A 26,004-nucleotide genomic window follows, 5' to 3' on the forward strand; every position below is an offset into this window, starting at 1 on the left:
GGGCCCTGACCCAGGCGATTTGGGTGGGGCAGTGTGAGGGGATGCGGGAGGGGAGACCCCACGGCCGGAGAGGCGGGGCCAGAGCGCAGGAGTGCGCAGAGGTGAGGACCAGGGCTGAGGGGTGGGGCGGGGCCCGGAGCCTCCACTTCCTCCTCCTCCCTTCCCACCCTGGCCCATGGCTTCACCACCATGAGACTCAGAAAGGGGAAATTCTCGCGTTTAAAGTCCAGCAGGTGGAAGGTCAGGTCTGGGACACCTGGGTCCCTCGGCAGTGTCTGGAGACATGATGGGGACCGGAGGGAGCCTCGGGGCCTGGGGGAGCCTGGTGCTGTTGGTGAGTGCTCCCAGACGGGGGTGGGGAGCTGGGGTCCTGAGGGAGTAGGAGCTTCCCAGAGAAGGAAGCAGGCTTCCGGCTTGTCAGTGAGCCTCACACCTGGGCTCTTAGATACTGCCGTCCACTGTGAGAGTGAACTGTGCTTTCTGGCAAGACTCAGGCGTGCCTTCAAAGACCCAGGAGTCCAGGCCCCAGACCCTCCTCCCTCAGACCCAGGGGTCCCAGCCCCAGCCCCTCCTCCCTCAGACCCAGGAGTCCCGGCCTCAGGCCTCCTCCCTCAGACCTAGGAGTCCTGCTCCCAGCCCCCTCCTCCCTCAGATCCTGGAGTTCTGCCCCCAGCCCCCTCCTCCCTCAGATCCTGGAGTTCTGCCCCCAGCCCCTCCTCCCTCAGACCCAGGAGTCCTGGCCCCCAGCCCCTCCTCCCTCAGACCCAGAGGTCCAGGCTCCCAGTGACCTCCTCCCTCAGACCCAGGAGTCCAGACTCCAGACCATCCTCCCTCAGACCTAGGAGTCCTGCTCCTAGCCCCCTCCTCCCTCAGATCCTGGAGTTCTGCCCCCAGCCCCTCCTCCCTCAGACCCAGGAGTCCCGGCCTCAGGCCTCCTCCCTCAGACCTAGGAGTCCTGCTCCCAGCCCCCTCCTCCCTCAGATCCTGGAGTTCTGCCCCCAGCCCCCTCCTCCCTCAGATCCTGGAGTTCTGCCCCCAGCCCCTCCTCCCTCAGACCCAGAGGTCCAGGCTCCCAGTGCCCTTCTCCCTCAGACCCAGGAGTCCAGACTCCAGACCATCCTCCCTCAGACCCAGGAATCAGGCCCCCCACCCCCTCCTCCCTCAGACCCTGGGGTCCAGGCTCCCAGTGCCCTCCTCCCTCAGACCCAGGAGTCCAGACTCCAGCCCCTCCTCCCTCAGACCCAGGAGTGCAGGCTCCTGGCCCCCTCCTCCCTCAGACCCAGGAGTCCTTGTCCCCAGCCCCTCCTCCCTCAGACCCAGGGGTCCCAGCCCCAGGCCCTCCTCCCTCAGACCCAGGAGTCCAGGCCCCAGGCCTCCTCCCTCAGACCCAGGAATCCAGACCCCAGCCTCTCCTCCCTCAGACCCAGGAGTCCCGGCCCCAGGCCCTCCTCCCTCAGACCCAGGAGTCCAGGCCCCAGGCCTCCTCCCTCAGACCCAGGAGTCCAGACCCCAGCCTCTCCTCCCTCAGACCCAGGAGTCCCGGCCCCAGGCCCTCCTCCCTCAGACCCAGGAGTCCGGCCCCAGGCCTCCTCCCTCAGACCCAGGAGTCCTGCCCCCAGCCCACTCCTCCCTCAGATCCTGGAGTTCTGCCCCCAGCCCCCTCCTCCCTCAGACCCAGAGGTCCAGGCTCCCAGTGCCCTCCTCCCTCAGACCCAGGAGTCCAGACTCCAGCCCCTCCTCTCTCAGACCCAGGAGTCCAGACTCCAGCCCCTCCTCCCTCAGACCCTGGAGTCCAGACCCCCAGCCCCCTCCTCTCTCAGATCCAGGTGTCCTGGCCCCAGCCCCCTCCTCCCTCAGACCCAGGAGTCTTGACCCCAGTCCCTCCTCCCTCAGACCCAGAGTCTGGGCCCCCAGCCCCCTCCTCCCTCAGACCTAGGAGTCCTAACCCCAGTCCCTCCTCCCTCAGACCCAGAGTCTGGGCCCCCAGCCCCCTCCTCCCTCAGACCCAGAGTCTGGGCCCCCAGCCCCCTCCTCCCTCAGACCCAGGAGTCCTGGCCCCCAGCCCCCTCCTCCCTCAGACCAGGTGTCTGGCTCCTGGTCCCCAACCTCAGTATCTTCCCCCATTATCACTTTGCTGATTAACTTCCTGCCCCTCGTCTTCCGGAGCCATATTTTTCTGAATGTGTAACCATTATCCTCTGGCCTTATCAGTGGAGCCAACCCTAACTCCTGGGTCCCTGGAGCCCCGCCCCTGCCACACTCCCGGCTGCAGCACACACACACCAAGAAAAGACAGATGGATGTTGCAGTGACCTTTGTTAGAGCAGAGCCTTCGGGGGGGGGGGGGAGACAGCTGGCTGTGTCCCTCCTCTCCCTCAGGCCCCAGTGACTTGGGTTAGGGCAGAGGACAGGAGGGTGGCTGGCCAGATTCCTCCTCCCCCCTCCCCCCTGCCACCAGCCCTACAGTCTCCCCTGGGTCAAGGGAGACGAGGCTCAGAGTCTGACTCTCCCCTCTGTGTTCTCCCAGGGCCTGTGCAGCTGGACAGGGGCCAGGGCGGCTGGTGAGTGACCCCTGCTGAGTCTACCGCCCACACGGAGAGGTTGCACCCAAACCCGTGTGAGCTCTGGTGTGGGGAGGTGGTCTCACGGAGGGCACGGTGATCCATGGCCGGCACTCAAGGAAACGGTCCTTTCTGGACTCAGGCAAGCGCTGGGCGTCGTGGAAGGCCCAGTACTGACCTCCTGTGCTCACACCGGGCCCTCCTTCCTGATCCTCAGCCCCCAGCCCCGGCAAGAACCTGACTGCAGAGGCCCGGACCCCCAGCTCCATCACCCTGCAGTGGCAGACGCCCCGTGGCCTGGACCGGAGGCACCACACCCCCTGGGGCCTGTGGACCGGACGGGATGGCGGAACTGAGGCCGCACGCACGACCGACACCAGTTTCACGGTGGACCGACTTGGGCCCAGGTCTCTGCATGAGTCTTCCGTGTGGGTGCAGCAGGATGAGACCAACAGCTCCAAGCAGACTCTGCAAACCAGCACAGGTGAGAGGCAGTCATGGCCATGTTCTTGACTTCTGCTTTTCCCAAAAGGTGGCCGGCAGCGACAAGGACATGGCAGGTTCTGTTGCCCAAGAGAAATTGAACGGAAGCAAATGTGTAAATTTAAGTTTTCGATCAACCACTTTAATGTTTGTTTGTTTGTTTATTGAAAGAGAGAGAGAGAGAGACAGAGCATGAGCAAGAGAGGGGCAGAGAGAGAGGGAGACACAGAATCCGAAGCAGCTCCAGGCTCTGAGCTGTCAGCACAGAGCCCAAAGCCAGGCTCCCACTCACGAACCGAACCGCGAGATCACGACCTGAGCGGAAGCCGGACGCTTAACCGACCGAGCCACCCAGGTGCCCCAATGTCAACCACTTTAAAAATAAGTAAAAAGATGGGTGCCTGGCTGGCTCAGATCAAGAGCATGTGACTCTTGATCTCCAGGTTGTGGGTTTGAGCCCCACATGAGGTGTAGAGATTACTTAAAAAGACAAAGAAATTTGAAAATAGTAAAATGAAACGTGAAATCAATTATAAAGTGAGAATTTATTTCGCTCAATAGATCCAAAATATTATCATTTTTTAAAGTTTATTTAATTATTTTGAGAGAGAGAGAGAGCACATGTGCGAGCAAGTGGGGGAGGGGCAGAGAGAGAGAAAGAGAATCCCAAGAAGCCTCCCCACTGTCAGTACAGAGGTCAACATGAGGCTCGAGCCCACGAACCATGAGATCATGACCTGAGCCAAAATCAAGAGTCAGATGCTTAACTGACTGAGTCACCCAGGCTTATCCATTTTCAAAAGCAGCCTCCACGAGCAACCTGGGGCTCGAACCCACACCCCTGAGATCAAGAGTCGCGTGCTCTACTGACTGAGTCAGCCACATGCCCCCAAATATTATCATTTTGAAATGTAATCGACATATATAAGAACCAGAAGATAGTTTACATTTTTTAAATGTTTATTTCTTGGGAGAGAGAGAGAGAGAGAGAGAGAGACAGAACAAGTTGAGGAGGGGCAGAGAGAGAGGGAGATACAGAATCGGAAGCAGGCTCCAGGCTCTGAGCTGTCAGCACACAGTCCGATGCAGGGCTTGAACTCAAGAACTGTGAGATCATGACCTGAGCCGAAGTCGGACGCTCAACCGACTGAGCCCCCCGGGCGCCCCAAGATATTTTCTTAACTTCATACCCGCTCCTCAAAGCACAGTGTGTATTTTGCACCGATAGCACATTGTTGGAGCAGGAGCAGGTGCACTGCAAGGGCTCAGCGGTCACACAGAGCTTAGGACCCCTCCCGACACCGCACAGTCCCAGCTTTCAGCCCCCCAGCCCTGTGAGAAACCTGAGGGGGGAGACTTGGACCAACAGCTCTATCACCCTGCACCGGGAGGTCCCCAAGGACCCAGAGCCTCAGAGATGCTCCTGCTGACTGGGTCCAGTGGCATGGAGACAGTGACAAAAGTGAGACCCAAAACAGGACCATCACCAGTTACAAAGTGGGGAGTGGGGCAGGACTTCAGTCACTGTCCTCATGTGAACTTTCTGTTTGGGCAGAGAAGAACAAAGTTCCTGGCTCCAGGAAGACCCTCGAAGGTTCCTCAGGTCCCGCCCCCTGTTTCGTTCCCTTTTGTTCTGCTTGAGGAGGGTGGTAGGAGATGGTTGAGAACCCATAGGATTGCCGACAAATCTGGCCTCCCTGTGTGCACCATGGAACGTGGACGCCCTGACCCTCTGACTCTTCTCCTGGTTCTCAACCATGTCTGGTCTTTTTTTTTTTTTTTTTTTTTTTTTTTTATAAATTTTTTTTTTTTTCAACATTTTTTATTTATTTTTGGGACAGAGAGAGACAGAGCATGAACGGGGGAGGGGCAGAGAGAGAGGGAGACACAGAATCGGAAACAGGCTCCAGGCTCCGAGCCATCAGCCCAGAGCCCGACGCGGGGCTCGAACTCACGGACCGCGAGATCGTGACCTGGCTGAAGTCGGACGCTTAACCGACTGCGCCACCCAGGCGCCCCACCATGTCTGGTCTTGACGATGCAAACTCCGATTGTCAGCTCCATCATCCTGACGTGGACAGTTTCCTCGCTCTAGAGCCGCTCTGGCCTAGAGCCCCTCCCCCGGTCACCCCCGTGGGGCTATTTAATTTTTTTTTTTAATGTTTATTTATTTTTGAGACAGAGAGAGACAGAGCATGAACAGGGGAGGGGCAGAGAGAGAGGGAGACACAGAATCTAAAACAGGCTCCAGGCTCCGAGCCGTCAGCACAGAGCCCGACGCGGGGCTCGAACTCACGGACCGCGAGATCGTGACCTGAGCTGAAGTTGGCCGCTCAACGGACTGAGCCACCCAGGCGCCCCCCGTGGGGCTATTTAAAATTCAGTTCACTAAAATGGAAAATCCAGTTTCATGTTTTATGTGCTCAAGAGCTCAGATGAGGGGGTCCCAGTCCCCCTCCGTATCCCCCTGCGATAGCGTCTCTTATACTGGGCCTTGGGAGAGCATTTCCATCTTTGCAGCAGTTCTGTTGGAAACTGCTGGTCTAGACCCTTGCTACTCAAACTCTGGTCCATGGGTGGGCACTGCCGGCGTGTGCCGAGAACCGGCTGAAGATGCAGAGTCTGGGTCTCATCTCAGACCCACTGAACGAGAACCCGAATCTTAACGAGATCCCCAGTGTTATGTACGCACACTGAAGTTGGACAACTGCTGGTCTAGACCACACGCCTTACCTCTCCTGGGACCAGTAGTCGAGGCAGGACTGGAGACTTTGAGGGCTAACAATGTCCACTGACTGTACCCCTGATCTAGCTCCCTTGCTGACACCGGACCCCTTTCCCTAATTTTTCAGACCCCTATCCCGTCAGGAACTTGAAGGTAGAGGCTCAGACCACCAGCTCCGTCACCCTGACCTGGGAGGAGCCAGATGACCCTGACTTTCAGAACTACGTCTACTGGATCCAGTGGACTGGGAGTGAGACGCAGAACACAACCACCACCAGCTTCGTGGTGGGCGGACTGCAACCCGGGTCCTTGTATGGATTTGCCGTGTGGGCAGAGAAAAATGGAGTCGTCAGCTCCGCGACAGTTTGCAACGCCACCACAGGTGAGTGCCACCTGCTGCAGTTCTCTCTCTCTCCCCTTTAAAACACGTTTATTTAGGGGCACCTGGGTGGCTCAGTCCGTTGAGCGGCCGACTTCGCTCAGGTCGTGATCTCGCGGTCCGTGAGTTCGAGCCCTGCGTCGGGCTCTGTGCTGACAGCTCAGAGCCTGGAGCCTGTTTCAGATTCTGTGTCTCCCTCTCTCTGCCCCTCCCCCGTTCATGCTCTGTCTCTCTCTGTCTCAAAAATAAATAAACGTTACAAAAAAAATTTTTTTTAAATAAAAATAAATAAAAAAAACGTTTATTTATTTTTGAGCATCTGTTTGGGTCACGTTGACCAGGAGTTGAAGAAAGAACATCACAGGTTCTGAGCTGGGATCAGTCAGGGTCTGGGACCCTCTAGAATACAGACATTAAGACTAGGGGGTGTCTCTCCTTAGCCACCAGGACTGTGTAGGGAGCACAGGCACGTTGCCTCAACTGTGGGGACATTAAGTACCATGGAATGTGGACACTCTGACCCTCCGACTCTTCTTCTCCTGGTTCCCAACTGTATCACGGTCTTGAGAATGGAAGCTCAGGCCACCAACTCCATCAGTCAGATTGGAAGGTGCCCCCTGGGCCCTGGCCTTTGGGACTACACTTATTGGGTCCAGTGAACTGGAGAGGGAGACAGAATTGAGACCCAACACTTATCCAAAACTTCAGTTTCACGGTAGAGGGACCCGAAACTGGGACCTTGTATAAATTCTCTCTGTGTGGGCAGAAAAGAATGAATTCTGTGCTGGTTCCAGACAAGAACCCCAGTAAGCCCCCCGATGACAAACATCAATGCCCACTCTCTCTTTTGGTGAGAGCTGAAGAACCAGCAAAGAGAGCACCACCTTTGGGTTCTGGGATGCAGCCACCGTCTTTACAGTCTTGCCGAGCCGTGCCCAAATCCTGAGTCCACAGGAGAGAGGTGGCCTTTTCTGGGGACGGGCCTGTCTGGGAGTCTGCGGCTGAGCATAAGACTGCAGGTGTCCCGTCCCTACCCCCCAGGTTCCATGTCTAGAAATGCTCTTTAACAAGGCTGGCTGCCCCAGGAGGAGGTCCGTCCGTGTGTTTTGGATTCTCGTGGACCAGGGAGAGGATATTCTGACCCTCTGTTCCTTCTGCCAGTCCCCAACGCAGTGATGAGCCTCAGTGTGCAGAAGCAGACCAACAGCTCCATCACCTTGAGCTGGACAGCTCCCCAGGACCCAGATCATCCTCTCTACACCTACGGGGTCTCATGGGTCAAGGAGAGCACCAGCGCCATTAGCATCCGGAACACCACAGATACCGGGATCATACTAACAGAACTGGAAGCTGGGAGCTTGTACATCGTCACCGTCTGGGCAGAGAGGAATGAGGTCAGCAGTGACAACCAGACACTCACTGGAGCCACTGGTGAGACTCGCGCTAGTTCTAGACAGAGCCAGTACTATTGGAATGGGAGAGAGAGAGGGTTGGGGAGACTTGGTGACCCCATCTAGCCTCACAGAACCTTGAGCTTGTAAGTCTGCCTTCTAGGAAGAGTCCGTCCTCTGCAGCCAGAACTTTCTAATTGCGAGGTCTGTCTTTGGGGATGAAGAGAGCCCCTGACCATCCAGCACCACCCCTCAGGAACCAACAAAGCCAGAAGACAGAAGGGCACAGCTCATCCCAGTATACTAGCTGAACCCCAAGCAACCCAGCTCTCAGCCTATATGTGAAGGGTTCCAAGTGTGACAGGAGCCAAAATTACCCCCAGGAACTAGGTTCACTGTGTATGCATGAAGCCTGGAACTGTTTAGTCTTCGGCTATTTGGGCTAAGAAGACTAAAGACAACAGCTCCGTCAAGAAAGAAGGGCCCGGGGGCGCCTGGGTGGCTCAGTCGGTTAAGCGTCCGACTTCAGCTCAGGTCACGATCTCGCGGTCCGTGAGTTCAAGCCCCGCGTCGGGCTCTGGCCTCATGGCTCAGAGCCTGGAGCCTGCTTCTGATTCTGTGTCTCCCTCTCTCTCTGCCCCTGCCCCGTTCATGCTCTGTCTCAAAAATAAATGAAACGTTAAAAAAAAAAAATTTAAAAAAAAAAAAGAAAGAAAGAAGGGCCCGGAAGTAAGGAAGGACACTGCCTCGGTCTGCTCACCTGAAAAAGGTGATGCGTAGGACCCAGGGCGATAGACTCAGGACAGAGAGGGCCCCGGTGATCCTGGTCCCCACCTGGCCTCTTTTCTGCGGTTCACTCTTCTTAGCAAGTGGACTCGTCTGGTGACTGAGGGGTCAGGGGAGGTGGGCAGGCTCAGACGGGAGGGTCCTTGAGGATACACCCGCCCCCTTGACCTCCTGTCCTCCCTCCTCAGCTCCCAACACAGTCATGGATCTACACAAGGAAAACCAGACGAACAACTCAATCATCCTGCGGTGGAAGGTCCCCACAGACCCTCACTCTCAGCTCTACACGTACTGGGTCCAGTGGACCCCTGGGGGACATCCCCAGGGACAGCAAGACCCCCAGGGACATCAGACCAACCACACAGGCAGGACCAATGACAGTTGGTATGAGGTGCAGACCCTGGAACCCGGGACTCTGTACACCTTCAGGGTGTGGGCAGACAGGAACAACGTGACCAGTTATGCGCAGAGCCTCCTTGCATCCACAGGTGACATGGGCCCCCTTCTACCTGGTGGGAGCTGAGGTGGGGTCCGGGGGCAATGGGAAGAGTGGACTCCAAATCCCATCAGGCCATGGGGTCATGCCTTGCTAAGCTGCAGTGATACAGAGAGCCCAAGTGCTCATGGGAGTGGTAGTCCAAAGGGATCTGTTGCGTGTCCATTGGGGGAGGACAGAAAATGAGAGCTGAAGAGAGGTGTTTTGGTTTTGGGAGGGAAAGGATGTGCTAGTTCTCAGAGAATTGGCACCAGCGGTGGGAAGTGGGGGTAGATGGAAAGGTACCCTGTATGGCTCCTACTGACTCCTCCTGTCCCCTCCACCTAGCCCCGAGCCCAGTCACCATCACCTCCTGCATCAGCACCTCTGGGGGCCACGGGGTCATCTTGACCTGGTCCTGCCCCGTGGGAGGCTACGAGGCCTTTGAGTTGCAGGTGGGTGGACAGCGGGACTGCCAGAATGGATCGTCCTGTGGGAGGGGCGTGTCTGTGTGGGATCTCCAGCCAGCTCAGTCTTACCCAGCCACCGTCACCACCATCTGGGATGGAATGAGGGCCCCGTCTGCCCCTGTGACCTGCCACACGGAGAATGCAGGTGAGCAGATCCTCACGGGGACAGAGCTATGGTGAAAGGCTCTCTAGATCCCATCGGGCTCTGTTGTGAAGGAGCCTTACCTACACAAGGGGTCCTTTGTGTTTCCCTGTTTGCTTTCTTTGCAGCTTTCTTCAAAACTGCTCTCTTGAGATATAATTCACATACCATACAATTCACCCACTGACAGTGTACAGCTAATGGCTTCACTACACCCACAGGACTTGGCCAACCCATCACTCTTACACTATTTTCATTACTCACTAAAGAAAAATCACCTCCTTACACCATCAGCCCCTAATTCCCTCACTTCCCCACCAGCCTGGCCTCGGTAATCTCAAATTTATCTTCTGTCTCTGTAGATTTGCTTGTTTTGGACGTCTCCTAAAAATATCATCATCCTTCTGTGATGTATATCATCAGTCTTTGGTGGCAAGCTTCTCTCACCTGCTGTACCGTTTCTAAGGTCCATCAATGTTGTAGCACGTATCGGTGCTTCATTGCTTTTTATTGTTAAATAATATTCCACCGTACGCAGAGACCACATTTCGTTTATCCGTTCGTCTGTGGATGGGTCCATTGGGTGGTCTCCACTCTTTGGCTATTACGAGTAATGGTGCTATGGACATTCATGTACCCATTCCTGTGCAGAAAGGAACTTTCTTTCTCTTGGGTATATCTCCAGGAGTGGAGTTGTGGGATCAAGTACTTAACTCTGTGTTTATCTTCTGGAGAAGTGCCAAACTTTTTTTCCCCAACACGACTGCACCATTTTCCACTCATCGGTGGCGTATTTGGGAGAGGTTTGGGCCTCATACTTAGTAAAACTCTGATCATATACCTTTGATGGTGGCCATAAGCTTCACTGGGCCCCATCTGTCACCTTCTATGAATCAGGACCTCTTATAAGATTGCGTCTCTGAGATGGCAGGTTGGAGCGATGATGAGTAGATGCCCAACTGGGCTTCTCTGGTTCCTGCTGCCTAGGAACGTCTCTTGCTTAGCAGCAAAGAGGGTCTCTGGAAGGGAGAGGAAAGATGCCCGTGTCCAATTCATGGGGACCAGGTCCATTAGGGGAATGGGCTGTGTGAGACCCTTCTAGAGCCTGTTGACAGGTCCTCGTAACCAGGGCTGTTGGGAAGCTGCATCCTGGGGCCACGACAGCTGATGGAGGCAGGCTGTGGGCTGGAGTCTGCTCCAAGACCAGGTGTCTAAGGACAGACCCTGAGGGATCTGTGCCCATTAGAGCCTGGGGCCAAGACCGTGGGCACCACCACTGCAGGGGTGCCCTTCTGCTAGCAAACAGAACCTCTGAGAACACGAACCTCTGTTCTGGCGGGAGGCATCAATGCCGTCAATGTGGTTTCTCAATCTTGACCCTACTGACATTTGGGGATGGATCGTTCTTTGCTGTGGGGGCCGTCCTGTACATTGTAGGATGTTGAGCAGTGCCCCTGACCCCCGCCTGCTGGATGCCAGTGCGACACCACTCCCATGGTGCCAACCCAGAATGTCCCCAGACATCGGTGACAGAATCGCCCACGCCGAGAATCATTAATCTGGGCCAAGGAGGGGAAGAGGCACTCTGGCAGCCAGGTTACCTGAGCAAATGATACCTTTGGACCAGGCTCCTCGGGAAAGTTGGGTGGGAGGTGGGGCTCTATCCAGAGGCTTTCTCCTCCCCTTTCTCTGCCCTCGCATCTGCCCTGTCAGCCCTCTGGTCACAGTCTGGGTGAGGACAGAGGTAGGAGAGACAGGTTGCCGGTGGAAGAGGCCAACTCCAACGGTCCCCGTACTTCCTAACCCAGGGGTCGTCGCTGGAGCCATTGTCGGTGTGGTCCTGTTTCTCATCCTGGTGGGCCTGCTGATTTTCTTCCTGAAGAAGAGGTGGGACTCGTCACAGGGCTGACTGACCATCTTCGGGTGGGGACGGGGTGGCAGGGAGAGGGTGAGGATCCCTGTTCCGGCCTGACCCCCCCCCCCCCCAAGCCTTCTGTTCCAATGTCTCTTTCCCAGGCACAAGAAGAGCCAGAGGAAACCGGCACCCAAGGTTCTGGGCTCCAGGTAAGCAGAAAGTGTTAGAGAAGTATCTGGAAGAAGCAGTGTCAGGTCAAATCGAGGGGTGCTTGCTGGTCACCGGATAGGTCACCGGGGGGGCTCAGCGCACCCCGACACGCAATGCTCTCTGCCCCAAGGATCGCAAGCCTTTCATCACCCCCCTCCAGCCTGGGCCAGGGGCCCTGGAGCCAACTCCAGCTCTGGGATTATGTTCATCCAACAAAAGATTCACTCAGCACGTGTATCATGTGTCAGGCACTGTTCTAGGCACAGAGGACACCGTGAGAGAAACAAAGATTCCTGCCTTCGTGAAGCTTACATTCGAGCACAAAAAATCATTAATAAACAACATAATAGAGGTTGTGATACAGGAGGCAGTAGAGCAAGAAGCGGCGATAGAAAAGGTAGAAGCCTATTTTGTTTTATTATTTTTTCCTTTTGGTTTTGAGAGAGAGTGCAGGCGGGGGAGGGGCAGAGAGAGCGAGAGAGTGAGAGTGAGAGAGAGAATCTTAAGCAGGTTTCATGCCCAGCACAGAGCCCAACGTGGGGTTCCGTCTCCCAACCGTGAGATCGTGACCTGAGCTGAAAGCAAGAGTTGGACACTTAACCTCCTGAGCCACCCAGGCGCCCCAGAAAAGGTAGAAGAATATTTAAGATAGGGTGTTAAAATTAGAGAAAATTGGAGAAAATTGTCCAGGTAAAGCCATACCAAAAAGATGACTAAGAGGAAGTATTTGTGCACAGACTCATGTGCACATCTTGGGAAATGGCATTCCAGGAAGAGGGACCAGCAGGTGCAAAGGCCCTGGGGCAGGAGCATGCTGGGAGCCTTTAGAGAATGTTGGGTATCTTGGCGACTGAGCAGAGTGGCACCAGAGTGTCACGTAGGGGAAGCGGGTCCAGGAAGAAGACAGGAGCAGAACTAAATGCTGCTGAGCCATCCCTCCAAGGATGGACTGAGAGGAGACCCTTAGAATTGGAGATAAGGAGGAGCACCTGGGTGCCTCAGTCGGTTGAGCGTCCGTCCGACTTGGGCTCAGGTCATGATCTCCCAGTTCGAGGGTTCGAGCCCCGCGTCGGACTCTGTGCTGACAGCTCGGAGCCTGGAGCCTGCTTCCGATTCTGTGTCTCCCTCTCACTCTGCTCCTCCCCCACTCACGCTCTGTCTCTCTCTCTCAAAAATAAATAAACATCAAAAAAATTAAAAAAAAAAGAATTGGAGATAAGGAGGCAGATAGGATAGGGGGACTTTGGGGAAAGGGGTCACTCCCCTGTGGAGTGGTGCTGCAGACACCAGGCATTGGTGATGTGGAGAAAAGAAGCAGAGAAAACTGGTGTGTGTGAGCAGTTTAAACGTGCACGGGCTGTGTTAACAGGCTTTGTTGTTGCTTAGGTGTGATAAAGGCAACAGATCCCAAGAGGGGAGTCCTCAGTAAGTCACACAGGCTCAGTCGGGAGGCAAGGGAGGTGGGGACAATGGTGGGCAAGAGCCTTAGTTATGGTTTCCATGGGAAGGAATGGGTAGCTCGAGGCCAGTGCAATGATTTGGGCGAGCTCTGGGGTGTAAGGGCTGCCTCTGGTTGTCAGGCACCCGGCCCTGAGGGCTGAGGGCAGGTGCATAGTGGCTCAGCGTGTGAGAGCCACATGCACGAGGTGGTGGGTGTGTGGGCTTGACCACTGCTCAAGAAGGGGGCCGGACTGGCCTCTAGCCCCCGGCCTCCGAACTGGGTCAAGACCGTGTTTATAAAGCTGTCTTACAAGAGGACGAGCGAGAAGGAGCTGGAGCTGCGTGAGGTCAAAGAATTAAAAAAAAAAAAAAATTTTAATGTTTATTTATTTTTGAGAGAGAGACAGCCAGCAGGGGAGGGGCAGAGAGAGAGGGAGACACAGAATCGGAAGCAGGCTCCAGGCTCTGAGCCGTCAGCCCAGAGCCCGACGCGGGGCTCAAACTCACGAGCTCACGCTGAAATGACGGAGCTACCCAGGCACCCCCACATTCCCACTGTTGTGCAGCTGTCCCCACCGTCTGTCTCCAGAACTTTTTCATCTTGCAAAACCCAAACTCTGTCCCCATTGAACAGGATCCCCCCTCCGCCTCCATCAGCCCCTGGTGCCCCGCCCGGTCTACTCTCTGTCTCTGTGGATTTGACTCCTCTAGGGACCTCACAGAAGTGGATTCACACAGTATTGGTCCTTCTGTAACTGGCTTATCTGAGCTAGCATAACGTTCCCCAGGTTCACCCATGATGTGGCCTGTGTCCCAATGTCCTGCCTTTTTTTTTTTTTTAATGTTTATTTATTTATTTTGAAAGAGACACACAGAGAGAGTGAGCAGGGCAGGGGCAGAGAGAGAGGGGTGAGAGAGAGAATCCCAAGCAGGCTCTGTACTGTCAGCGGGGCTCGATCTCCTGAACTGGGAGATCATGACCTGAGTCGAAATCAAGTCTGACGAAGTTAAGTCTGATGCTTAACTGACTGAGCTACCCAAGTGCCCCATATTTGAAAAAAATTTAAAACACTGAATTGATAGATCCTGAGAACAGATATTGGTTGCCCGAGGCAGAGGGTGGAGGGTAGTTGAGTTGGGAGAAGGGGGTCAAAAGAAATAAAGAGCGACCCCCCCCCCAAAAAAAAGGCCCAGGGGTGTCTGGGTGGCTCAGTGACTTCAGCTCAGGTCATGATCTCACGGTTTGTGAGTTCCAGCCCCACGGCGGACTCTGCTGACAGCTCAGAGCCTGCTTGGGCTTCTGTCTCTCTCTCTCTGCCCCTCCCCCGCTTGCTCTCTGCCTGTCAAAATAGATAAAAATAAACTTAAAAAAAAAAAAAGCCCTTTCTTTTATCCCAAGATCACATGGCCAAGGGAAGTTAAACTCTGCCCTTTTCCCACAGCCTCCTGGAGAACATCCCGGCACAAGACTTTGCTGCCCACGTGAGGAAGAACGAGAGGGATGCCAATGGCGGCTTCGCAATGGAGTACCAGGTGTGGTGACAAGCGAGGGGCTGAGCTGAGCCCCACGTGCCCACCCCAGACCTTGCCACACCTTTCTTTGCTTATGCAAAAAAATTCAGGCACAATTATGTTTTCGCCTGTGACACCGTTACGGGCCCTCGGGTCAGCCCTAAAGAAACACGTTGGTTTCCCCGTGTGGTGTCTTCTGTCGCCTATCTCTCTGGTCCCCACTGTCTCCCAAGCCTCCCCAATGCCCTGCGGGGTGATGGTACACGTTTCTGTGGGTGCTACAGAATTCCGGGGCGCAGGGGTGAGTGGGGCGGTGCTGAACGGGGTTGTCCTCCGGGGAAGATGGAGAGACTCCAGTGTCCATGCTCGCCCCCTCTCTCTCTGCCTCTGCCCGCAGCGATTGGCTCTGGAGGGCACCAAACAGTCACAAATGGTGGCCTCAGCTCTCGAAAACAGTGCCAAGAACCGTTACCGAAATGTGCTACCCTGTGAGTCTTAAGGCCTCTGCTGACTTTACCCCTGGCCGTGACTTTGTCAATACCCCATCCCTGGCCCCTTCCCTTACTCCCTATGGGACACAAAGCTCTTACCCCCTGTGAGGGGGGCACCCGGCCCATTCCTCCCTGCTGAGGTCAATCCACCCTTCTTAGGGCTCCCAGAGCCTGTGTGCCCTCAGCGTGACCTCTGTCCCTGGGTCTCAGTCTTGTCTCCATACCTTCCTGGGTCTCCCACGCCTGTCTCTGCTTCACTAATGCTGGCCTCTTCCTCTAGACGACTGGTCCCGGGTGTCCCTGAAGCCCCACCAGGAGGAACCAGGCTCCGACTACATCAACGCCAGCTTCATACCTGTAAGGTTGTGGCTGCGAACCGGGAGGGCGTTGAGCAAAGCTGAGCAGAGAAGGACTGGAGGGGGTTGTGACTTGCCTGTTACCTCCCATCAGGGTCTCTGGGGCCCCCGCGAGTTCATTGCAGCCCAGGGCCCCCTGCCCCAGACGGTGGCTGACTTCTGGCGCCTGGTGTGGGAGCAGCAGAGCCGCACCCTGGTCATGCTGACCAACTGTGTGGAGTCCGGCCGGGTGAGGGATCCGCAAGGTCTAGGTGTTGAGCCTTGACCTCCCATGTGACCCCAACCTCCTCCAGTACCCTCAGCCCATCCATTGGTCCATATAACCCAGTGGCCTTGAGAAGGAGGGGTCCTCCTGGCTGGAGGGATGAATCTACACCTGGCTGCCTGTAGGTCTTGCGTCATCACCAGGCACTGAGTACAAGAGCCCCGGTGTAGATGGGCATCAGGACAGGTTCTCTGACCTCTCAGTCGTCCCCCAGGTGAAGTGTGAGTACTACTGGCCTCTAGACACCCAGCCATGCACATATGGGCACCTACAAGTAGCCCTGGAGGGTGAGAAGGTGCTGGAGAACTGGACAGTACGAGACCTGAGGGTCCGGCACGTAAGTCTGCTCCACCCTGCCAGCCCCACCCCGACCCTCGCTCCCTCCCCCAGAACTATCTGGGCAGTCGACTCCTCAGAACCCCTCCTGAAGCCTAGACTTCCGTCACTGTCTCAAGGGACCACAGTGTGCCCAGGGATGCCCCCCACCAGTCAGAAACCAGCCCACCCTGGGGTGCTGAGCGCTCCCTCCCCAGCCTCCCCTCCCTCTCTCTAGATCCAAGAGCAGAAGACACTACGTGTACGTCAGTTCCACTACATGACCTGGCCAGACCACGGCGTCCCCCACTCCCCAGACCCCTTGCTGGCCTTCCGGAAGATGGTCCGGCAGTGGCTGGACCAGACCGTGGAGGGAGGCCCCCCCATTGTGCACTGCAGGTGAGGACCCACTGGCTCTAAGAGAACGGCCCCTGCCGGTTTCAGGAACCAGAACCTTCTACAGGAGATGGAAGAGAGGAGGAGGGGAATCCGTTGCTGGAGAGAAGGGAGGAAGGGGTGAGGGGCAGGAGAGAGAAACAGTCAAAGGTTTTGAGAAACATTTGAAACACCTCCAGTGCACGCCGGGAACCTCATCCTGCCCATCACTCTCCTGTCGTCGATACTGAAGACTGTAGAGGAGGTTATGGGGGGGGGGGGGGACGAAAAGGGGCTTGCTCCAGAGTGGCCGACAGCCTCTGAAATGGAATCTCTGGTTACAGTGACAGTCGCATTCAGGGAGCACGTACCGCCAGTGACGTGATGGAAACTCCACAGTCACAGTCTTGCTGGTCCTCAGGGCAACCTCATGACCAGAAGGGTTTCCTCCCCATTCCAGCGCTGGGGAAACCCAGTCAGAAGGCGTACGTCTTGGGTTCAGGGCGTAAGGGGTCAAGCTGATGCCTGTGGTGGCACCCTTACATTCTCTGCTGAACCGTGTCCTAACACCCGCCCTGTCCCAGGATAGCACCCCCTGGAGGTGTCCCCAGCAGAGGGTCATCCCCTCCCCCAAGCACAGAAGGGACTCCTGCGTAATGGTTAAGATGATTGATTTGAACCGGAAAAAGGATCGAAGCACTGGTTCATTTCACCATGTGGAAGAACCTTGATAACACGGTGCTGAGTGAAATGAGACAGACATGACAGGTCACATGTAGTAGGATCCCGTTTATGGGAGATGTCCAGAATGGGTAAGCCCACAGAGCCAGAGTGATGGTCACCAGGGGCTGGGGAGAATGGAGAGTGGGGAGTGACTGCTTAGCGGGTACAGGGTCTCCTTCTGGGGGGACGAAAGTGTCTGGGAACTAATTAGATGTGGTGGTCACACAACATCGCGAATATACTAAATGGCACTGAACTGTTTACTTTAAAATGGGTTTATGTTTAAAAAATATTTTTGAATGGTCAGCTTGGGAGTTCCTTTTTCTTGTGTGTGAACTCCAGAGTGACCTGGGACAGACAAGCGACCTCACTGTGCTCAGCCTCCATTTCTCCATCTGTAAAATGGGCGTGCTGTTAGCTCCTACTTCTCAGGCTTGGGAAAAGTGACAAGGGCGCGTAGGGCATTGGAGGCAGGGCCGGGCAGACAGAAGGAGCTCCAGGCAGAGTCACACACAGTGGCTTTTACCACTTACACGTATCCCCCCAGAATGCTATCTTGCTGAATAATATACTCTGATCCCGGATGCTCCAAAAATAGATCCCTCCAATCAGCCAAGACTCCCCCTTCCTGTGACCTGACCCCTTCTTGTTCCTGCCTAGTGCTGGCGTGGGCCGCACAGGCACCTTCATTGCCCTGGATGTCCTGCTGCGGCAGCTGGAGCATGAGCGTTTTGTGGGAGCCTTCAGCTACGTGCGGAAGATGAGGGAGAGCAGGCCTCTCATGCTACAGACTGAGGTGATGGGGTTCCCAAGGGCACAGGGGGGTGGGGGTGGGGCCTGGGGGGAAAGCAGGCCCAGGCTCAGAAGGGCACCCCTCACCCCCTACCCCGTGCTCCTCCCCAGGCCCAGTACGTGTTCCTGCACCAGTGCATCCTGCGGGGTCTCCAGCAGTCACCCCTAGCCCCAGCAGAGAAAGGGGCTTCGTACGAGAACCCGCTGTATGAGCATGTCTAAGCCACAAGAGACTTGAGACCCCAGTGGAGACTCAGACTCTGGATCTCCACTTGAGCTCAGATTCCTGGAGCCCTGGGAGAGCAGAGGGCTGGGGTCCCAGACACCTGAGTCTTGCCGGAGGAGGGGAGGCCTGGGTGTCTAAACTGTTTCCCTGGAGGACAGAGGGCAGGTGGGAGTGGGTATCCTGGATTCCTGGTCCCTTGGAGGAGGAGGGAAGGGAGCTAGGCTTTCCTAGTTCTTCGAGAGAGGAGGAGGCTGGAGGCCTAGGCTGCTGGATTCTGGGGAAGGAAGAAATTCGCGTCTGGAACTCTAGCTACCCCTGGTGCAAAGGCAGACAGGATCCATCCCATTTTTTATTCCAGAAACCAAATCTGTCTTCTAGGATCTGAGATTTCCCTGCATCCCACTGCGTGTACATATCTTTTTCTTCTATCCCATAATTTATTAAATCACTATTCTCCCCCAGGGATGCTTGCTATAGTGGATTTCTGGGTCTGGAAATAATATTGGGGTGGGAGTGGGGCTGGATTCCTGATGTTTAAGCACTGAGGTAAATGTCCTAGGGAAGAAGCGAGACCCATAATTTTGCACCCGAAAAAAAATGTGTTTGGATGGTTGAGTCTCTTAGAGAGGGCTGGAGGTCCACACTGTGTTCCAGCGTCTGTCCGGTTCCTGAAGCCAGGAGCATAGGGGCTTGCTTCCTGGGCCTGGTGCTAGGAGATCCTAGAGGGTGGGGTGATGTCTGGGGCGGATTCACTAGAGACTTTCACGCTGAGTCTTGCGTCTGGATACCTGACTACTTGGGTACTTGGGTCTCCCGAGACAGTCTCTGGGGTCCTAGGACAGGGTATCCTGGTGGGGGTGGGGGTGGACAGAGGGGGCCTAGATGCCAGACAGTTGGACAAGAAAGCAGAAAATCCACTGGGACCAGGGTGAATATCCCTGGGCACCCTGGTGGCTCCTGGCTGGGGGCGGGACAAGGGGAGGGACGGGCTCTCCATCTATCCGAGACCTAATACGCACGCGCGTGCGCACACACACACACACACACACACACACACAGCTCTGCCGCGCCCCCGCCCCACCGGGCTCAGTGATCAGCACCCAGGACAGCGCCACCCGCCCGCGTGCGGGGGCGGGGTCCGGGCGGGGCCAGCGCCTGGGCGTCTCCCGGGAGGGTCCGGTCCAGCCGCTGAGCAGGTAGGAGCCTCTGGAACCCCCTCCTTAAGGCCCCTGTTCATCCTCATCCCTAGAAAGACAGGGCATGTGGCGTGGGGGGACACTAGGGAGGGCCCGACAGGAGTGGGAGGGCTGGAGGCTGAAACGGGGAGACTGCGATTTAGAGACAGGTGTGGAAACAAAGAGCAGAGGGGAGGGAGGAGCAGGCAGGGGGGAGGGTGGGAGACCCCGGGACACAGACCAGACCACAGGCCGAGGGCAAGAGAGACGCAGATAGGGGGGCAGCGAGGGGCCGGTGGGGGAATGGGCAGAAATCGGGAGTGGAGGGAGAGGTGTGGAGGCAGAGACGGTCATGAGGACAGGTGTGAAGACAGCTCGGGATGCGCGGGAGAGACAGACAGGCCGAGACGATGTGCGCCCCCAGCCCACCCCACCCCCGGCGGTGGCAGCAGGTAGCCCCGGCAGGAGCGAGAGAGGCTCGCAGGGCCAGATGTGGAGCGAGGAGCCAGCCGTGGGCGCGGGGAGCGACGGCCGAGGCTGCCCTCTCCCCAAGCTCGCTCCGCCTGGGGTCCGGGGCTGGGGTCCTGACCGCGCGAAGAGCGAGCTGGCCGCGCCTGGATTCCGCATCTGTACGTCAGCCCCGCCTGTTGTCTCGGCAACAGCTCGTTGCCAGGGGCAACCAGCATTGCTCCCGCCCCGCCCGAGCCGAGCCACCCGGTGCTCGGGACAACCCAGGTCTCCGGTTCCCACGCCCGCCTTCGCCCACTTCCGGTTCACGCCGGTGGAGTCTGGCACCGAAGGGGTAGAAGTCGGCGGGATTCCTCGGGGGCCTTGGAGGGCGGGGGCATCCCTTTGGGATGGAACTAGGTCCTCGAGCCCACGCCAGCGCCCGCCCTCCATCGCTGAGAGGGCTGACACTACAACCCCCAGCATGCCTCGCGGCTGCTGGCCGATTCCTATGCCGCTGGTCGCCCAGGGTGCCGATGGGAGTTGGAGTTCTTCGTTGTTTGGAAGCGTCAATGAATGCACGGGGTGGGCGTGGGGGGCTAGGGCTCTTGGGTGCCTCCACAGAAAGGACCGTGAGACCCCGCCGCCATGTTCCCGGAGCCCCCAACCCCAGGGCCTCCAGCGCCCGACACGCCTCCGGACTCGAGTCGCATCGGCCAGGGCCCTGGTGAGCGAGACTCGGGGCCAGAGTGGAGGGAAAGCCCGGCTAGGATTCTCAGGGGCGGGATTCGGACGGGTGTCCTCGGTTGGCGGACTGGAAAATCCGGGTGGTATTGTAGTTGGAATTCTGGACTTCGAGTGAAACGGAAGAGGGACAGGTTTGCAAGAAAATCGAGAACCAGATCAGAAAGTGTGGAATGGAATGGGATCTTGGATTGTGGATTGGAAGGCCCACCTCTCCCTTCTTTCAAAGATAGGGAAACTGAAGCCAGGGAGGGGCATGGCTTCTAAATGCGTCAGTGGGTCAAGCAGAAATTAGAAAGGGGGTGGAAGAGAAGGTGCAGTTAACAGGCAAGAAAATCTGGACGGTGTCAGCCTAGAATAAGGGCATCAAATCGCTTTATAGGTGAGATCAGTTGGAAGGAAAACACGGGAATAAAATGGAATGGAAATGGCTGGAGGGAAAACCTGGCCAGGATTAAGGCTTGTACATGTAACCCGGACTGAATCAGCCAGCTTGCTTCCTAGGGCCTCACTGAGTGTTGTCTCCATGCCCTCTGCAGTGCCCCCCTGGGCCCTGGCCACCATCGTTCTGGTCTCAGCCCTGCTGGTCTTCAGCTGCTGTTTCTGCCTCTACCGGAAGCGTTGTCGCAGGCGGTCGGGCAAGAAGATTCAGGCCCAAGCCCAGGTCCACCTTCAGGAAGTGAAGGAGCTGGGACGGAGTTACATAGACAAGGTGTGGCCTGGCCCAGCCCCTCAGCCCTGCCTCTCCCTGCACCCCCAGCCTCAGTCCGTGCTCTCCCCCCTCCTATGCCCATCTTATTCACTCATGTCCCCTGTGTGTTTAGCCCTAACCGGGATGCTGGGGACCTGGAGATGGGCCAGGGCCGGTCACTGTTCATGAGAACCAGTCTGATGGGGAAGTCAGACACTCACACAGACATTGACAATTCAGGGTGTTATGTGCCATATCAGGGGCAGCACAGAGCATACCGGAGTGCAGAAAAACCACCTGATAACCCAGAGAGTCCAAGGAAGCTTCCCAGTAGAGGCATCTTCTGCGCTGAGACCCAAGGAACACACAGAGTTAGCCAAGAACAGAGAAGGAACAGCATGTGCTGAGGCCTGGAATCCAGATTCTGAGGCATATTTGAGGCATCATTTTTCACTCTGTGCTGGAGCATAGAGTGTAAATATACTGCACTCCAGAGTGAGTGTCTGAAGAGCTCAGTAGTATCCATGTCACAAGGGCAATTGGGAGCCATGGAAGATTTGTGAGCAGGCGAGGAACAGGGTCACGTGGGTGTTGGAATGACTCCTCCGGAACCCACGTGGAGGACACAGTTGAGGCAAGGAGGCCAGGGAGGAGGCTGGTGTGGCTGTCTCGAGAGAATGAAAGAAACATGAGTTGAAAGAGGCCCTTGGAGCGAAAATGAAAGGTAACAGGTGTGAGGGTCTGAGCATTAGGCCTCTGAGTGCAGAGTGAAATGATGCACACTTGGGAGCCAGGCTGTCCTAGGTTTCCAACCGAGAGGAACCATTCCCCAGCTCTGTGACCTAGGGAAATTCACTGTCCTTCTGTGAGCCTCAAGTTTGTGGTCTGTAACTCGTGTTTCCCCTCCTCCCTTGTCAACAAATGGCTGTTATCTGTTATAATTATCACCTACGAAGCATGACCTTTAGAGTCCTGGGAGCCAGCCTCCACCCCTCTGTCCCTATCCCTTAAGCCAATGATGCCCAAAGACCATCTACATCAGAATCACCTCAGGTACTTGTGGAAACACAAGTTCTGGATCTTGCACCGGACCTGCTGAATCAGAACCTCTGAAGTGGGATTTCTCAGGAGAGTTCTGATTCACACTGAATTTTGAAAATTGATGGCTTAGGTTAAGAAGTCTTGTTCCAGTTCGGAATGGCCAGGACAGGCTAAATATACTATTTCTCCTCCATGTTTTTCTGTGGCAACATCACTAGTCAACACGTCAAGTTGGACAGCAACCCCAGTATTCCTTTAGTGTGTGAAGTAGAACCTTCTGCGTCCTTCTTGTAGGCAGTGAGGCACTAGGAGTGCTTGTTCTTCTAGTCTAGGCACGACGCACTGCACGTGTCCCCATGTCTGTTCTGCCCCATAAGCAGACATCATGAATCACGCCTTTACTGTTCCCTGCCTCTGCCAGACATCACTAATCAAACACCGATTCCGCTTGCCCTGCAAGTGCTCAGGTGTAGCCTGAGGGTTCTGTGAGTCTCCCTTGGCTTCTGGGCGTGGAGGATCCCACTGTCAGGGGGAAGGGTTCACCTGCCCTTGCCCCTGGCTCCCTAAGGTGCAGCCGGAAGTGGAGGAGCTGGAGCCAGCACCGTCTGGGCCAGGGTCGCAGGTGGCAGAGAAGCACGAGCTAGGACGACTGCAGTACTCACTCGATTACGATTTCCAGAGTGGACAGGTGGGTGTGGGGGAGGGGCATGGCGTGGAGGGGAGGGTCCGAGGCTGCTAGCCCCTTCTCAGAGGAGGCGCCAAAAAGGAGGCTAAGACTAGAGCCTCCTCGTCACTTTTCAGCTGCTGGTGGGCATCCTGCAAGCCGAGGGCCTGGCAGCCTTGGACCTGGGCGGCTCCTCCGACCCCTATGTGCGTGTCTACCTGCTGCCAGACAAGCGGCGGCGGCATGAGACCAAGGTGCATCGGCAGACGCTCAACCCACACTTTGGGGAGAACTTTGCGTTCAAGGTGAGCTCCTGGCCTCCGTGCCCCCGGCTTGGTAACCTGCGCCCCCCCCCCCCCGCACCCCCGTACCTGGAATCCTGGGGACCGAACGCTTCAAGCTCTTCCTGTTGGCAGCCACCAGCTCTGGAGACTGTGACACTGGACCCTGGGTTGCCCTTGTGGGGCACTGCTGACCCCTGGGCTGTGCCTTGGGTCCTTGGGCTGTCCCATTTGGGTTCCACAGACTTCCCCACACCGGTCCCCTTGACCCCTTGCTGCCCGCCCCCCCCCCCCCCCGCCGTGTTCTTCCTGGACGTGCTGCGCCCCACTTCCTGTCTGTCTGACTTCCTACTCTCCACCCTGTGCTCTTTTCTCTGTGGCCCCCTCACCTAGGTCCCCTACGTGGAGCTGGGGGGCAGGGTACTGGTCATGGCGGTGTACGACTTCGACCGCTTCTCCCGCAACGATGCCATTGGGGAGGTGCGGGTCCCCATGAGTTCCGTCGACTTGGGGCGGCCGGTGCTGGCCTGGCGAGAGCTGCAGGCAGCTCCTCGGGAGGAGGTGAGCAGGCGTGGCCACGCCCCCACGGCTGGGCCCGCCCACTGCGAGCCCGGGCCAATCAGATCACAGCCTTCTTGGCTCTTCGGGGCTCTAGCCCTTGCACCTGCCGCAAAGGGCTAGACCCGGGGGCTCTCCTGGTACAACCTCTCCACTCCTTGGGTTGTGCCTCTGTGGTCTTAACTCCACTCTAAGGGGAGGGGGAGGGAAGAAAGGTCCGAGAGGGGACGGATGGGAAGCAGGGGCTCCGGCGATGGGTCCTCCTCTGTCTTTTAGCAGGAGAAACTAGGTGACATCTGCTTCTCCCTCCGCTATGTCCCTACGGCCGGGAAACTCACCGTCATCGTCCTGGAGGCTAAGAACCTGAAGAAGATGGACGTAGGGGGGCTCTCCGGTGTGTGGGAAGCAAGGAAATGATCTCGGTGGTGGCGCGGAGGCTCAGTAGCACAGGATCTGGCTGTTTTCTGGGTCCTGAGGGTCCCTTGGGGGAGGGGGAGGCCCAGACTGCCATGGAGGATATAGATTTGCTTTGGTCAGAGAGAGAGAGAGAGAGAGAGGCGTGAGGGGTGCGCAGAGGGTGTGCTGTTCCGAAGACTCTCATGCCCCCTTAACACGATCCCCTGGACTTGACAGTGGGGCCGTAAGACTCCTTTCTCTCCCCAGATCCATATGTCAAGGTCCACCTGCTTCAAGGCGGCAAAAAGGTGCGGAAGAAGAAAACGACCATCAAGAAGAACACTCTGAACCCCTATTACAATGAGGCCTTCAGTTTCGAGGTGCCCTGTGACCAGGTGCAGGTGAGCTCAGGCTGCCCAAAGCCTCTGTCAAAACAGCCCTTCCCCCAGGGTCCCGGGCCATTAGAAACCCCTATTGCTAGGGGAAGGGAGACTCCTTAGCAACTTCCAGGTCCTGGGGGCCTGAGGTTGTGTTTCCAGTCTCAGTTTCCTCCTGTGAGCGTCAGGGCGCCCCAACCCCAAGCAAGACCAGGATGCCCCGCCCCCAAGGAGGACCAGGATGCCCCACCCCCAAGCAAGCCGAGGATGCCCCGCCCCCAAGTAAGTCCAGGATGCCCCGCCCCCAAGCAAGACCAGGATGCCCCGCCCCCTCAGGAGTAATGGGTACTAAGAAAAAGAGATATCCCCACAGCACTCTTTAGCTGGACCCAGGCCTGGCCACTGCACGCATTTAAGAGCCCTCCAGGTCTGTCCCCCTTAGGAGGCTGTTGCCTGAGGAGGTACTTAGGATTTATGTCCTTTGAAAGCTGATTCCAGAGGAAGAAAGCATCCAGACCATCACTCGAACAGAGGCTGTCCACCCCCTCACCTCCCACCACATCCCCCGTCTGAGTCCCCTGAGAGGTCTTAGCCCAGGGCGCTAACAAGTCCCCCTGGAACTCTGGTTGCTGGGGAGAGGGTCTCCTGAGCCATGGTACCCCAGGTCCGCCCCGCCAAGCCTCCTTCCTGAACTCTCCTCTCTCTTCCCCTTGCCCTTCCTGTGTGCAGAAGGTCCAGGTGGAGCTGACCGTGCTGGACTATGACAAGCTGGGCAAGAACGAGGCCATCGGGAGGGTAGCGGTAGGGGCGGCGGCAGGGGGAGCCGGCCTGCGGCACTGGGCAGACATGCTGGCCAGCCCCCGGCGGCCCATTGCCCAGTGGCACTCCCTGCGGCCCCCCGACCGAGCGAGGCCGCTGCCTGCACCCTGATCCCCAACTCCAGCCCCTTGCCAAGCCCGGACTCGGCCCGTGACCTCAGACTCCTGGCCAAAGCCAGGCCCGGGTCTGCCTCTAAGCCTTCTCTGACCAATCGCCACCCCCACTCCGCCCAACCTGACACGGTCCTGCCGTCCCATCCCCCATCATACCAGTCGTGGTAATTGCCAACTCTCCCACCAAGCACATACCCAGAAGCCCCAGGGACCCCTGGGGGAGGGGAGCCATCTGGTCTCCCCCACCCCCAGGGTCCCACGCTCTGCTTTGACAATCAGTGACCCAGCCTACTACCCCCTTTGCTCCCAAGTGCCCCTCTTCCTGCACAGGATCACCCGCTCCTGTCCCTAGTCGGATTCCTGCACTGCTCCAGGACCAAATAAATACTCAGCAACTTTGGTGGCTTGACCTAATGCTCACCGATGGGGGCTGGGCAGGGGCAGGGCTGGCAAGAGGGTGGGATCGCACAAGGGCAAGGATAGGGCTGCCCATCCTGGAAACACACTGAGGGAAACGGGCCCACCCACCCACCATCCACCACTTACTCACCCCTCCAAGCCTCAATTTCCTCACCTGAAAAAATTGTGGTAATGACAACACCTACTTTATGCTCATTGTGAGGAGTCCATGAATCACTTACTTGCTCATGAATTTAATCCGCTCCCTCACCCATGACTTAGATAGATTTCCATGCCCATATTTCCCTCCCTTCCTTTCCTTCTTCC

General features: G+C 56.9%; 2 protein-coding genes across 4 annotated transcripts; both read left to right on the forward strand.

Annotated features, from left to right (window-relative positions):
• The first annotated feature begins 104 nt into the window (after positions 1–104).
• Positions 105–18,433, forward strand: PTPRH (protein tyrosine phosphatase receptor type H). Of its 2 annotated transcripts, XM_058706447.1 has the most exons (17): positions 184–334; positions 2,528–2,561; positions 2,779–3,045; positions 5,897–6,151; positions 7,310–7,579; positions 8,514–8,813; positions 9,149–9,415; positions 11,221–11,299; positions 11,429–11,476; positions 14,360–14,450; positions 14,827–14,917; positions 15,201–15,277; positions 15,371–15,505; positions 15,756–15,878; positions 16,095–16,255; positions 17,615–17,750; positions 17,858–18,433. In XM_058706447.1, the coding sequence occupies exons 1-17, from the start codon at positions 284–286 to the stop codon at positions 17,966–17,968; spliced, it is 2,496 nt and encodes an 831-aa protein (XP_058562430.1). In that variant the 5' UTR covers positions 184–283; the 3' UTR covers positions 17,969–18,433. The 2 variants fall into 2 exon arrangements, with proteins under 2 accessions (XP_058562429.1, XP_058562430.1); XM_058706446.1 differs by lacking the exon at positions 2,528–2,561 and having other exon boundaries at positions 105–334.
• Positions 18,434–19,004: 571 nt separating this feature from the next.
• SYT5 (synaptotagmin 5) lies at positions 19,005–25,678 on the forward strand. 2 transcript variants are annotated; one of them, XM_058706449.1, is made up of 9 exons: positions 19,005–19,168; positions 20,198–20,321; positions 20,878–21,050; positions 22,639–22,758; positions 22,872–23,039; positions 23,409–23,576; positions 23,853–23,967; positions 24,237–24,370; positions 25,076–25,678. In XM_058706449.1, exons 2-9 carry the CDS (start codon positions 20,243–20,245, stop codon positions 25,274–25,276), a joined length of 1,158 nt encoding a protein of 385 aa, XP_058562432.1. In that variant the 5' UTR covers positions 19,005–19,168; positions 20,198–20,242; the 3' UTR covers positions 25,277–25,678. The 2 variants fall into 2 exon arrangements, with proteins under 2 accessions (XP_058562432.1, XP_058562431.1); XM_058706448.1 differs by having other exon boundaries at positions 19,006–19,168; positions 23,850–23,967.
• The last annotated feature ends 326 nt before the right edge of the window (positions 25,679–26,004 follow it).

The sequence above is a fragment of the Neofelis nebulosa genome, chromosome 17 (genome assembly GCF_028018385.1).
Source record: "Neofelis nebulosa isolate mNeoNeb1 chromosome 17, mNeoNeb1.pri, whole genome shotgun sequence".
NCBI lineage: Eukaryota > Metazoa > Chordata > Mammalia > Carnivora > Felidae > Neofelis > Neofelis nebulosa.